This window comes from Lutra lutra, chromosome 11 (genome assembly GCF_902655055.1).
Source record: "Lutra lutra chromosome 11, mLutLut1.2, whole genome shotgun sequence".
NCBI classification, from domain to species: Eukaryota; Metazoa; Chordata; class Mammalia; order Carnivora; family Mustelidae; genus Lutra; species Lutra lutra.
Window position 1 is genome coordinate 19327391 of NC_062288.1, and position 14903 is coordinate 19342293.

The window sequence follows — 14903 nt, forward strand, 5'->3', positions numbered from 1 at the left end:
TGTAATTTCCTTGTGGGCTTGGGCACATGATCTCACATACACCTTTCTTAGGTTGGGATAATAATGACCCTTGTTCCTGTCATTTTCAGTTGTTTTATTATAGATAATTCAGGTCAGTTGTGATATTTTTTACTATTGTAAACAGTGCCACACTGAGACTATCTTTGAACTTTTTTGCAGTGGGGGAAGGGGGCGGATGATTTCCTTGAGGTCTGCTTTCCAGACTATAGTTACCAGATTACCAGATCAAAGGCTGTGGATTCCTGTTTGGTTCTTGCTATTATCACTGGTTGGTCTCCAGAGAAATGTCATCCCTTGAAAGTACCCCAGCAGTGTCTGCATGAGTTTGTTTCCCCAGAGGTCTATATTTGCTGTGGTTTTTTCTTAGAGCTAGGTTTGGTGCCTGTTGAGGACTGGGGTTCACCCCTGAGGGCTGATGGAAGTATTTTAGGGCCCTGGAAAGTCCCTGGGACTCCCCAAATCATGCCCAGCAGGAGGTGATGCCAGAAACTTGCACCTTAGTATAAATAACCAAGAAAAGGAGAGGGGAGAGCTCACGGGGGAGATAAAGAGGATCTCAAGTTCTCGAGCTTCAGAGTTGTGTCTTGGGCCAGCTCTGAAAACGGGAGATGCTTTGTGAAGAATCATGGGAGAAGCGCGTTGCTGCAGTGTAGAAGGGAAGAGAACGTCCAAGCAGGGTGGCGTGGTGTGGGAAGAGCGTTGGCTTGGGTTGAGTGGACATGGGCTCTCCTCTCAAATGGCAAGGGCTGCATGACCTTGGTCTTGTTTCATAATCTTGCTAAGCTTTCATTTTCCTGCCTATAACCAGGAGGCTAACAGCATCCACGTTGTCGGGCTGTTGAGTAGATTGTGTGAGCTGGAAGGCCGGAAAGTAGCTTGCACGGTGCCTGACGCAGAAGCACTCAAGAGCGCCCTCTCTCCTCCTAACTGAATGAATGGACGGAGTGACCAGATGACCAAGAAACCCAGCTAGAGCCTGGAGGGGTTTGAGAACCGAGCTGGCACAACCCACCAGCCCACAGTGGCATTTGTTTAGGTGCTGCAGACGGTGCCCGCCGCCTGGCAGTGGGTAGGAGGTGAAAAGGGTAAAGAAGAGCCAGTATACGCTGATTGGTGGTAGGTGCCCATGCCTTCGGGAGCACTTCCGCTCAGGCCCCGGGATCTTTTATTTTATTTTAAAGATTTTATTTATTTATTTGTCATAGAGAGAGAAGTGAGAGCGAGCACAGGCAGACAGAGTGGCAGGCAGAGGCAGAGGGAGAAGCAGGCTCCCTGCCAAGCAAGGAGCCCGATGTGGGACTCGATCCCAGGATGCTGGGATCATGACCTGAGCTGAAGGCAGCCGCTTAACCAACTGAGCCACCCAGGTGTCCCTGCCCCGGGATCTTTTAAAGAGGTCCTCTGGCCTGAGGAGGGAGGAGGCATTTCAGAGGGGCTTACAGCACTCTGGCAGAAGACACAGCTCTGCCTGCCTGACTTTGCTGTGTCTTCATTTCATCCCCTGCTGAGAATATCCCACCAGGTCAATACACTTCCCCTAACCACCATGGCACTATATTTAGTGTCTAACGACCATCGTGGCAAATGAGACTGCAGGCTCAGATTCTAGCCCCCACTCTGCCACTTAATTCCCTTGTGACTCCAGACAAGTTTCTCTAACTCGGGCTGCCTTCGTGTCCATGGCTGTAAACTGGAGACTACCTGCCTCAGGGGCAGGGATGCAGGGAAGGTGACAGGTTCCCTGTGCCAGGGTCCGTGCTGCACCCCTCACCTTCCAGCTCCAGTCTTCTTTTGGAAGACGCTCACTTGGAATTCGGGGTTGTCCTTTATGGACAGCATCCCGACTGCGGCTCCTACTGCAGGTGGAATCCATTGATAAAACGGAGCCGGGCTCATCATCCACCAAGCACTTGCCCTCCGAGCTGGGGGCTGAAAGAGAGTCCTCGCTGCTGAATGAGAAAGCCAGAGGCTAGCCTAAGCCTGAGTGAGCCGACACAACCGTGAGGGCCACAGGTGATGGCAGTGCTCAAAGTCTCCTGGGAGGGGATGGGTCCCCTAAAAGACATATTGGAAAATTCAGGACAGTTTCTTTCTAAAGCCTGTATAGGGAACCACACTGGGTGTTGGTAGCTGGCTCAGCCATTCAATGAGGCGTCTGCGCTGAGGCTTTCAATGCAGGATATCGATGCTGTGAATATGAAAATATCTCAGTGAATAAGCATGGGGTGGGGGAGGTCCGAATTTTTACTGAAATGGAATTGCTCAAGGACCAGGTGCCTCCAGCCAGTGGAGAGCAAGGGAGAGAAAGGACTGTGGAGACACCAGGCTCCCCACACTTACCAGAGATTTTCAGAACGCTGGGAGGCGATGTCTGCAAGCCCGTTACTCAGCTGGTCTCCAGCTGTGCACCCTGGAGTCACACCTGGATGGTTAAGGCCTGTATGGTGAAGCAGGTGGTCAGCCTAGCTGCTGAGGCCATGGTCTGGACTTCTTGTGGCAGAAATGCAAAACAAGTAAAAGGATTTGGTCTTCGGTCCTGGAGTCCCCAGCTCCTCAAGGCTGGGGCCTCAGGCTGTGGGCATGGGACTGCTGACCAGGACCTAAAAGGCATCTCTTTCCTCTTCCTAAGGGAGCAGGAGTGCCGTGCTGGAATGCCCATACAGGTGGGTGGGGCGGGGGGTGGTCCTCAGGGATCTTCCAGGCTCCCCTGTCCACTGCAGCGTCTTCCAGGATTGTCAGGTGGTAGAGCTCAGACCATAGGCTCTGATGTTTTCTAGCTTTGTAACCTTGGGCACGTCATGTCTCTGAACTTCATTCCTTTCATCTGTGGCAGAGAGCTAGTAATAATACCTCTCTTAGGGTATTGAAAGAATTAAATGCTCCAAGGGAAATCAAGTGTTTCGTAGACTGCCTGATACAGGGGACTTTCTTAATAAATTAGTAGTAGTGTTGGCCAGAGGACAGAGGGCTGAGACCAGAGGTTGCTAAGCCAAAATCAATCGCAGACGTTGTTCTTGACACTTACTTCTGTATGGGTGTTCTCACGGTGACTTTGTTTCCACTTTAGGAGTAAGTGGAATATTTATTTATTTATTTTTATTATTCGTATTTAGCTTTGGCACAGTAGATGGGTTTGGTCTTTCTGTCCAGAAAGACACGCGTCGTAAGAGCGATGAACTGTTGGCAGTCTTTCGCTTTGGAAACGATCCCTCAAAGAAATAATCCTAAAACCCTTTTTAAATAAATTATTTTTTTTTAAAAGCCAAAAAAGAAAACCAAAAAACCAGATAGTAAGCACATGGCTTAAAAAGTGGCTCAATAAATACTGTTATGCTGAAAAAATAAAAAATTTAAAAAAAAAGTGGCTCAATAATATAGAGCAATGATTGACTGTTTCTAACCATTTTAATTGACCGGTATATGAGAATCAGTAGCATATAAATAGAGTAACGGTAGTTGAAAAAGAATAATCCAAAACAGCAATTGATTGCTGTTTTGCTAATGCATCTATTTACGTTGAAAAAGAAAGAGGGACGCCTGGGTGGCTCAGTGGGTTAAAGCCTCTGCCTTAGGCTCAGGTCATGATCTCAGGGTCCTGGGATCGAGCCCTGCATCAGGCTCTCTGCTTAGCAAGGAGCCTGCTCTATCCCCCTCTCTCTCTGCCTGCCTCTCTGCCTGCTTGTGATCTCTCCGTCAAATAAATAAATAAAATCTTAAAAAAAAAAAAAGAAAGAAAAATTGGAGAAAAAGAATTTTTCTCTAAAAAAATTGTAAAAGTCTATAATGTATTTTAATAGTGAATAAAAAATTCAATGTTCTATAAACTCTTCCTGGGCAGGGCAGGTGGAATAAGTATAATTATAAAGATCTACCTTAGGCTGTACCTTGACCAAAACAGAAAAAAATAAGCCCAGGGTAGGTGAGGACTCGTGTCAGAATGATTGTCATAAATCTGGAATGCTTTACCCAAGGACATTGCCCCCGCACAGAGTACCTTTTTACGAGAAACCGGGACCCCGTCTGCCTCTATCAGCAGCCCACCCACCTCTCCACCAAAAGACAAAAACCATGTGAGTTCTCCACGGGCGGGTCATCCCAGACTAGAGGAATACCGATTGAATAGGAATTGGATCTCTCTGAAAAATCTACTCACTCCGCGCTACCCAGGACATCAGTTCTCCCCATTTTCAAAAGCTTCGCCGAGTGAAGTGTGCGGCTCGCCTACTAAGGGAGGCTCTGATCACTGTGACCCGGGCTCCCCACTTTAAATCCGTACACAGCCTTTCTCGCTCGTACCAGTGGCTGCCAAGCTTGTTCTCGAAGCTCAGGGGACAGAAGTACGGGTCTCTTTGTGGGGTACCTTGAAAGAGTGGTACATTTACTCCTGTCTGAACAATAAGGTATAGTTCAATAGGAAACACTGCTTTAATCTGTTTATTACAATTCAAAATCACACATTTTTTTTTTAAATTAAGGGTAAAGGGCTATCTTTAGGTTTTGATGAGTAATTCTCTCCTTTACAACTTGTTCTTCTAATTGGTCATTTGAGGAGAATTTATGGAACTAAAAACCAAGAAATAAGCGTATCTGTTGATTTCCTTTTTTTCTGTGAAATTAGGAGTGGAACGTTTTGGCTGGGTCACTAAACAGAGTTCCGTGAGAAGGTGATTTCAGAATCATTGGTGTGGCTCATTCATTTTGTCCTTAATCACACCCTTCCTTGTGATTTATCTTTGTTTACTATTATTATTATTATTATTATTATTATTATTATTTAAAAGCTATAATTCTAGTAGAGTTAACATACAGTGTTATATTAGTTTTAGGTGCACTATATAGTGATTCAGCCATTCTGTATGTTACCCCCTGCTTATCAGGACAAATGTACTCTTTGTTTTTTTTTAATAGGGCACGCGAGTTAGGTGGGGAGCAGAGTGGGAGGGAGAGAAAGAATCTTAGGCAAGCTCCATGCTCAGCACAGAGCCTGACACCGGGCTCCATCTCAGTGTCCTGAGCTGAACTCAAGCGATGGACACTTCACCGACTGAGCCCCCCGGGACACCCCATGACAAGTATACTCTTAATCTTAATCCCCATCACCTATTTCCCCCATCCCCCCCCGCCCACCTCCCCTCTGGCAACCACCAGTTTGTTTTCCCTAGTTAAGAGTCTGTTTTTTGGTTTTTTACTTTGTTTGTTTCGTTTCTTAAATTCCACATATGAGTGAGATCATATGGTATTTGTCTCTCTCCATTTACTTGTATTATTTTTAACTCTTAGTTTAGCAAAACAAAATTTCTCTTCGTTATCAAAGCCCACCTCTCCCCCAGAGCTGAGAACTATTTCTGCACATCCTTCCCCCACCCCCCAACCCCACTGTGTCAGCTTGAGCAAGTGATCAGCAAGTGAGTAAATGAAAATGTCAAAAATGTCAAAACAGTGGTGGTAAACATCAGAGTCGTATTTTCATTCTGGAAGCCTCCGGAAGGGCAGCAAGAACTATGGATTTGAAGCGAGAAGACTTGGTTCTGGTCTCGGCGTGGCCCCCAACTGGCTTCGCCTTGCAGGCTGGTAACCGATAGCCCCTGTAGCCTCGTCCATCAGCACGGAGATCGGACCGGCTGACTTTCGATCTAGTTCTGAATTTCTGTGATTCTGAGTCCTGCACTTCCTAATTTCCTGGCTCCAAATCTTGGTTGCAGTACACCCCATTTCCTGTCTTCCTGAGAAACCACTCGGCCCCCTGCACACGGCACAGAGGCCCATTCCTCGCGTAGCCATTGGCCCTGACCTTGGCGAGTCACCTCGCAGCTCTGGGTCTTCTTTGGCCAGTCAGCCGTGAGGAGGGTGGAGACGCCTGGCTGCTTCCTGCCTGTCTCGCAGGGGTTGTAAAGGCCAGTCCAATTTCACAAAGGATGAATTCCTCCAAGGAAGACCCTGCCTGGGTAAAATATTTCAATACTTCAGCTGTAATTATTGCCATAATATTCGGGAATCATGAGGGATGAGGAGAGAAGCAGCAGGTGTAAGTATCCTTATATTTATGGTAATGGAGAGGCAAGAGACCTTAGAAGCCACCTAGGGACCCTCTTCATTTACAGATAAAGACACGGAGACTGAGACTGCGCGAGTGGCGGACTCCAGGCCAGAGGCCCAGGACTGCGGGGTGGCTGGAGTTGGAGCCTCGGTCCCTGGCTCGCAGCCCAGGGTTCTCCCACTACTTCAAAACAGATGCCCTGGGACCAGCTCTTGGTTTGTAAAACCTACAGCAGGATGGTTCTAGGATCGGAGCGTGGATGCAGGGTCTGCTCTGACTCAGTGAAGAAAAACTACCCAGGAAAGTTCCTGAGTATAGGCAACCTACAAGCACTGGTCAGGCAGAAGTACCCTCAGCAATCAGATGGTGCTCGAAAATCCGCTTCTCCCCCAAGCCCCACTTCATCAGAGGACGAGAGTCAGTCTGCATGAGACAGTCCGGCAGCCCATCAGTGTGAGGGAACCCAGAGAAACCCCCAAGAGCCCATTCCCGATCACCAAGTGAACTTGGCTTTCTCCTCCTAGGCCAGGTACCCGGAATAACTTACTGCCAGAAGTGTCTCACTCATGAGAAAAGCCTGATACCCAGCTTGGAGATGGAGGGACAACGTGGACTATCATTTTCAGCTCCCACCTTGTTCATTGTCACGTTCAGCCTAGATTTCTAGATCTGTGATGTCTAGTTCTTCCCATCAGGACATCATTTTTTTTTTTTCTTTTTTCTTTCGGAAGATTTTATTTTTTAAGTAATGTCGACCCCCAGAGTGGTTGGGGCTCGAACTTAACAACCCCAAGATCAAGAGTTGCGTGCCCCACCCACTGAGCCGGGCAGGTGCCCCACATGAGGATGTCTGATGTAATTTTCTTTATTTATTCAGCACTTGAACGAACAGGGCCCCCTCACTGTATGGGGGCCCCAGAGAGCCAGAAGGAACTTAAGATTTCAGAGCCTTTGTCTTTTGGGGGTCCAGGATTCCTTCCTATAATTGTGTATGAAGTTTTCGTGCGTGTGTAAGTGCACGTTTTTCTTGAGAGGGGCTTCCCTAGCATGGGTCAGACCCGTTACCCTGCAACAGTTAAGGACTTGACATCGTGCATCTGTCATCCTGGTCAGCATCCCCATCCTGCCTGTTGAGTCGAGACCACATGGGCTAACGGTGGGAGAACAAGTGAGGCTTATCTGCGGAGAACTCTAGTATTTTCTGTAGAACCTCAGGAAGCTGTGCCCGTCCACCTAGACCCAGCCCCACATCTGTGACTTCTCCCTCAAGCACGGATGTTCTTCTGTGGGTCCGAGCCCAGCAGCTGGGGCCTGGCCCTCAGTGAGCCCTGGAGAGGCCGCAGGGGCACGTGGACAGAAGCCGGGCCACTTCCTGGCATTCAAAGACCCTTTTATTCAGCCCTCCTGTTCCTTCTGACCTTCATGCTCCTGCTGGGGGGTGGGGGGGTGGGGGTCAGGTTCAAGAATTTCCTATTTGTTCTCTTGAGAGCCCTGTTCTACCCGCTGCTGAGGGACCTTGTGGCCTCCGAGGAGCTGTCTGGGGATCACTTGGGCTGTATGGTTGCCCCACGGTGTTCTGGGAACACCTGGTTCCCTCTGCTAGTCCTCTGGGGCTGGTTTTGCAGGAAGCAAGCCCGGTGGACGCCTCCTTGAGAAGCCGGGTATTAGCTGAACGTGCCATCTGACAGAAGAATTCAGAACGTCGTCACTCCTCGTTGGTGGGATAGGAGCAGATGTCCAGACAGAATCGTAGTCAGAACTGGGGCTTTGGGGTCCCGACCCTGCAAGATAGATGCTTTTCTCTTTGCCTCTTGTGTATTTGAGTGTGCGTGAGCGTGTGGGGCTCGTGTGCTACCCGTGATGTGCTGAGTTCTCTTCTTTCTTCCTCTGCAGAGAGAAGACACGGGTCAATGTGTAGGCCTTCTCCCTCTCCGGCATCTCCACCCTCCAATTCCAGGACATCGTTAGTACAGGTGAAAACTAAAGCCTGTCTCAGCGGCCAGAACTCTGCCAGCAGCACCTCAAAGCCATTCAAAACGCCCAAAGACAATCTCCTTACCTCCAGCAGCAAACAGCACACAGTCTTTTCTGCAAAAGGATCAAGGGACAAACCATGGTGAGTGTCGGGCGCTGGCAGCCGATAGCTGTCTGTCCCCCCTGCACGTCAGTCCTGGGTCACCGCAGGAAACGGTGTTTACCCCTCTGGCTTTGATCCTGGGCGACGTGTCCAGGAATTTGGGGAATGAGGAGGGAAGGGGCAGAAAACCAGAATGACGGGACTGGGGACGAGAAACCTCCCATCCAAGTACTAACCAGGCCCGACCCTGCTTAGCTTCCGAGATCAGACGAGATCGGGCGCGTTCAGGGTGGTATGGCCGTAGACTGGGGACGAGAAACCTAAATCCTGAGAGGGCACACGGGGCCTTAAGGCACCACGTGCCTGACAGGGGAAGCCTTTCTGTCCCTGAGAGCTGAGCCAAGCCATGTCTAAGAACAGGGTGCCAGGGAAGTATTCCTCAGTGAGGCGGTCATCTCCGTTTTCCGCCCCAGTGAAGAGAAGCACTGATGAAAATAATCAAAAGCAGGGACGGTTTGCCCAGCGGGGAGTGAGGCCCTGTGAGGCAAGCCCCCCACCGAGCGTCCCTGCCCTGAGCAGCCTGGCCTCCGCTCTGAATAGCAGCCCACAGAGGCAGGTAATGGGGAGCTGACCACTGAAAGAAAAAGAGGAAATCCAAAGAGAATGTCACCCCTTTGAGGGGTGGGAGAGGGCTGCTTGCAAGTGACTGTGGAGAATCAGAGGCTCTGGGTTCGTTTTGTTTTGTTTTTATCTCAGTCTTTACCCAAAAGTCAGGGAAAGGTTACCTGTGGAGTGGAAAGATAGGAAACGAGACATGGAAAGGAGGACAGGAGGCAGGAGGCGAACGTCTTCAAATATGGACAGCCCCAACGTGAAACACTTAAGGGACTGGCTTCTGACAGAGCCTCTAGCCTTCTCGTTCAGGCATCGTGGAGGCAGACGAGGGATAAGTGTGGAGCCTGCCTCATTTGTATATTTAAAGAGAAAAAGTGTTCTGTTAATTAATGATAGTTAATTACACTTAAATTCATACCTAGTAAAGCTGTGGACTAAAATCATCCATCAATTAGTTTGTCACCGCTCACTGGAAATTATGATGACTTTGTAAAGAGCTAATTATGCCAGATCAATTAGAGAGCCTCTTGTGATAGAGTGGAAAGGTTTAGACACAGCTGTCAAGGAGGGGAGTTACCTGTCATCCAGGTGGGCCTCGTGGGCAGGCTTTGTTCTCTCTGCTTGTTAGGATGCCGGGGCCATCCTGTAGGAGGATGGAGCAGGTTAGGGAAGGCCCAGCCTGAGAGCGACGGTGGGTAGCCCCCAGACCCGCTAGCTCGGATGAGAGGCTCCCTTGTATCTGTGACCTCAGCAGCTTTAGGTGTCTCGATGTAAGCACATGCATGCTCTGGCCATCACTGCCCCTATACAGGTCTCAGCGGGGTGACCCTGGGCAAGTTGCTCAATCCAGTGTGCCTCAGTTTTCCTCATCTGTAAAATGGGGCTACTGGGAGCTCTACCCCGTGGAATTCCTGTGAGGCCCTAGTGAGCTAATTTTTATAAAGGCAGCAAGTGCAATGTCTGGAGAGGAGCACACATTTGACATATCCGTGAGGATAATGTTACCATCCTCATTGTCATCTGCGCCAAAGGACAGAGCTCCTCTAACTGGTGACAAAGGTTGAGAAGTCAAATCTCTCTGCAAAACTAGAGAAATGAAGTTGAAAATGGAAAAGGATAAAGTCCTTTCTTCAGAGTCCAGAGTACTGAGAAACCACCAGAGAGAGCTGGACCAGGGGCCCTGGAGGAAGGAGCCAGAAGGAAAATCCGGGGTCACGGAAGATCATAACATGAACAAAACGGATCACAGATGATAGACGTCCCAGCGGCATGAGACATGCTCCAAGACGTCCAAGACGTCTCCTCAGGGAGACCCCTGGGTTAGATCAGTCCCCACGCTCCATTCAGACAAACGCCACATGCCCTTGTGAAGACCGCTGTGGGCCAGGCCCATCAGCCCAAGCAGAGTGGTTCTGGAAGTCTCTGAGAACATTGGTCAGGGCCCACAGAAGAGCAGCCAGAAGGATTGCAAGGAGGGAAATCCTTCTTAGGGAAAAAGAGGCTCCAGACACTAGAGCACTTGTCTTGTATGAAGAGTGGAAACCTGGCTGGTGATTGCCCACCTTCAAGTAGGCAAACCTGAAGACTGACAAGAGGTGGGCAATGCAGGAGGCTTTCTCCCTGGCCTCTAGCCCAGCTATCAGCCCCCAACCCTCCATTGCCAGGAGTGTGTCGGGAAGGCTGGGAAGACTTTTCTTGGAGACTCAGAGGACTCTGCCTTGGTTCTGGCAGGCTTCCCTGGAGAGCAGTGTGAAAGCGCCAGCGGAGAGCTGGGGCAAGAGAAGCCAGTTCAAGTCCGAGCTCAGCCAGAAATGTTCTGTGTGACCTTAAACAAGTCACTTCACTTCTCTGAGTCTCCTTTTCAAGCCTGAGTAGTTTGCGAGTCTAAGTCACAGTCATCTCAAAAATTTTCAAAGCTTCCTCTTTGCCTTCTGGACTAAGGGTTAGACCCTCTACAAACTGGCCCCAAGCTTCCCCACCATGCCTTTCTTTGGTACCTGTCTAAAATATCCATCCATCTGTCGTTACTCAATTTAACATTTAATAAGCACCTACTATAATACTGTGTGCCAGTTCTGTAACAAGGCCTATATTCAGGGTATATATGGGGGCCCCTGATGTCCTCTATGGCATCTTTGTGCAAATAGAAAAAAGCTTGGATACAGCCCTGTCCCAGAGTGCACTGTTGGCTAACTGTCTTCATCCCCTACTCAATTCCTCAAGCAGAAATCCTGGTGCAGTGCATAACCTGTACAACTGCACACTGAAGCCTTAGGGATGCAAAATTAAATAAGACAAAGACTCTCAGACTGCCTGGGTGGCTCAGTCATTATGTATCTGCCTTCGGCTTAGGTCATGATCTCAGGGTCCTGGGATTGAGCCCCGTGTCAGGCTCTGAGCTCAGTGGGGAGTCTGCTTCTCCCTCTTCCTCTGCCACTCCCCCCACCCCAGCTTATGTGCTCTTTCTTGTGCGTGCTCCCTCTCTCTCAAATAAATAAAATCCTAAAAAAAAAAAAAGACACAGACTCTCTTAGGGAGTCTGTAATAAAAAGAGACAGATGCTAACACAGAGTACAATGTGTTAAGAACTAAGATACTGGTAGAACAAAAGATGGGCACCTACCCCAGCCTGAGGACTCAGGAAGGGTTTTTCAGAAGGGGTCATACTAGAGCTGAATTTGAAGGATAAATAGGAGTCATCTAGAAAAAGAAAACTAGATTCAAATGGTGAATGTTTTATCTATTTTACCAACATGCTTTGGGGTTTTTTGAACTTTTTTTTAAGAAAGTGGGAAGAGGGGCGCCTGGGTGGCTCAGTGGATTGGGCCGCTGCCTTCGGCTCAGGTCATGATCTCAGAGTCCTGGGATCGAGCCCCGCATCGGGCTCTCTGCTCAGCAGGGAGCCTGCTTCCTCCTCTGCCTCTCTGCCTGCTTGTGATCTCTCTCTCTGTCGAATAAAAAAAAAAAAAAAATCTTTAAAAAAAAAAAAAAGAAAGTGGGAAGAGGGTCCCAGGCAAAGGGAATGGACTGCATAGGAGTATCTGCACGTGGGGAGAGGGGGGCGGTGAACCTGGGTAGGTGGGCAGGGCCATATTATGAAGTTCCGCTCTGTGTGCTTAATTCAGGGATTTGGGGGCGCCTGGGTGGCTCAGTGTGTTAAAGCCGCTGCCTTCCGCTCAGGTCATGATCCCAGGGTCCTGGGATCGAGCCCCGCATCAGGCTCTCTGCTCGGCAGGGAACCTGCTTCCCTTCCTCTCTCTCTCTGCCTGCCTCTCTGCCTACTTGTGATCTCTGTCAAATAAATAAATTTTTAAAAAAAATTCAGGGATTTGGACTTCTGGAAGGCTGCACGGAGCTGCTAAAGGAGATCAGCTTCCAGGGGCGCCTGGGCGGCTCAGGTGGTTAAGCCTCCGACTCCTGATTTTGGCTAGGTCACGATCTCAGGGTGGTGAGGTCGAGCCCGCGTGGGGCTCTGTGTTGAGCGCAGAGCCTGTTTGGGATTCTCCCTCCCTCTGCCCCTCCCGCGCCCCCCACTACAGCAGCTTTCCGAGGTGGTGGGGCCCCCTGCCGGCCGTGTGAAGGATGGCTTGAGGGTCCCCTCGGAAAGCAGCAAGAACAGTGAGGGAGCTTTGAATATCCCGGGTGAGGTGCCGGGACATTCTGCACGCAGGCAGCGGTCGAGAGCATGTGCAGGAGGGGCCAGGTAGGGGAAACACCGGGCAGAAAACCGCCACAGGACCTCAGCACTCATTGCACGCAGGGCTCGGAGTTCGTGAGAAGAGCAGGATGCCGCTGTCCTCCCGGGCCCGGATAGCGGGCTGACTGGTCCTGCTGCTGTCTCTTGAGGAGGATAGGAAGGGCCAGGGTTTAGGGTGGGAAGGAAAGGCAGGATTAAACTGGGAAGTCCATGCGTGTGAAGTCCAGACACCTCGGAGATGGGCAGGTTCCTGTCCAGACCACCGCGATAAAGTGAATAGTGCAATAAAGCAAGTCCTATGAATTTTGGGTTTCCTGGTGTATACAAAAGTTATGTATACACTACACTGTAATCATTAAGTGTGCAACAGCATTGCCTTTAAGAAACAGTGTATTCACCTTATGTATGGATGGATGTATTTTAAAAGATTTTATTTATGTATTTATTTGACAGAGAAAAATACAGCAAGAGAGAGAACACAAGCAGGGGGAGTGGGAGAGGGGGAAGCAGGCTTCCCGTCAAGCATGGAGCCCGATGTGGGGCCCGATCCCAGAACCCTGGAATCATGACCTGAGCCAAAGGCAGATGCTTAACTGATTGAGCCACCCAGGAGCCCCACACCTAATTTAAAAATACTTTATTGTGGGGTACCTGGGTGGTTCAGTTGGTTAACCATCTGTCTTGGGCTCAGGTCATGATCCCAGGGTCCTGGGATCAAGCCCCGCATCCAGCTCCCTGCTCAGTTGGGGACCTGCTTCTCCCTCCCCTCCCTGCTTGCTATCTCTGTCTCTCTCTCAAATAAATAAATACATAAAACTACTTCATTGCTGTGAAAAGTGCTTACCATCATCTGAGCTTTCGGGGAGTCGTAATGTTTTTGCTGGTAGAAGGTCTCGCTCGTGTGGATGGCTGCTGACTGATGGGGGTGGCGGTTGCTGGAGCTTGGAGTGGCTGTGACAAGTTTTTAAAGTAAAACAACAATGACATTTGCCACATTGGTTGACTTTTCCTTTCAAGAGGGATTTCTCTGTAGCGTGCAGTGCTGCTCAAGAGCATTTTACCCCTAGTCGCCAGAATTCCTTTCAACACTGGAGACCATCCTCTCAAACACTGCTTTATCCACTAGGTTTCTGCTGTATTCTCAATCCTTTGCTGTCGTTTCCACGGTCTTCACAGCATCCTCTCCAGGAGTAGATTCCATCTCAGGAACCACTTTCCTGGCTCCTCCATCAGGAGTGACCCCTCCTCCGTTCAGGTTCTAGCACGAGATCGTAACATTCAACCATGTCTTCAGACTGCACTTCTCACCCTGATTCTCTGGCTGTTTCCACCCTCCTGTAGCTACTTTTTCCACTGGAGCCTCGAACCCCTCTTCATGGCATCTAGAATGGTGAATCCTTCCCAGAAGATTTTTAGTTCATTTGGCCCAGACCCCTCAGAGGAATCACAATCGGGGGCAGTTACAGCCTTAAGTGAAAGGTATTTCTTCAGTAGTAAGACTTGAAACTCAAGGTGCTTCCCTGGTCCACAGGCTGCAGAACCAGACGCCGTGTTCACAGGCATGAGAACAACTCAAATCGCAGCGTCTATCTCCATCGGAGCTCTTGAGTGACCAAGTTCATTGTCAATGAGCAGTCGTATTTATTTTTTTTAAACTTTATATTTTTCTATTAAAGATTTTGTTTATTTATTTGACAGAGATCACAAGTAGGCAGAGAGGCAGGCAGAGAGAGAGAGAGGAAGCAGGCTCCTTGCTGAGCAGAGAGCCCAATTGGGGCTCGATCCCAGAACCCTGAGATCATGACCCAAGCCCAGGGCAGAGGCTTTAACCCACTGAGCCACCCAGGCGCCCCTAGCAGATTCCTTTTAAAAGGAATCTTTTTTTTTTTTTCTCTTTTCTTTTCTTTTCTGAGCAGGAGTTCTCCACAATGGGCTGAAAATTTTCAGTAAACCATGTTGTACACAGATGTGGTGTCAGGCGGGCTTTGGTGTTTCTTTTAGAGAGCTATAGGCAGAGTCGATCTAGTGTCATTCTTAAGGGCCCCAGGATTTTTGGACTCGTAAATGAGCATTAGGTAGAACCTAAAGTCCCCAGCTGCCTATCAGGAGAGCCAGCCTGTCATTTGAAGCTTTAAAGCTAGGCATTGATCTGTCTGTAGCCATGAAAGTCCCAGAAGATGGCATCTTCTTCCAGTAGGAGGCTGTTTCCCCTACACTGAAAACCTCTTGTTCAGTGCAGCCGCCTTCATTCATGATCTGAGCTAGATCTTCTGGAAGAACTTGTTGTAGCTTCTCCATCAGCACCTTCTGCTTCACCTTGCTCTCTTACATTCTAGAGACGCCTTCTTTCCTTAAACCTCCTGAACCAACCTCTGTTCGCTTCAGACTTTTCTTCTCTTACTTCGTCTCCTCTCTCAGCCTTCAGGGATTGAAGAGTTAGAGCCTTGCTCTGGATT

The 14903-nt window shown here is 49.3% G+C and overlaps 1 protein-coding gene across 13 annotated transcripts in view; it reads left to right on the plus strand.

Annotated features, from left to right (window-relative positions):
• The window catches only part of ATXN7L1 (ataxin 7 like 1), a 233505-nt gene that overhangs the window by 170610 nt on the left and 47992 nt on the right, over window positions 1-14903 (plus strand). For all 13 annotated transcript variants that reach the window (XM_047695958.1, XM_047695956.1, XM_047695957.1 and 10 more), the window contains one exon: window positions 7952-8174. In XM_047695958.1, coding sequence (XP_047551914.1) covers window positions 7952-8174 — 223 coding nt within the window. The remainder of the gene's footprint in view (window positions 1-7951; window positions 8175-14903) is intronic.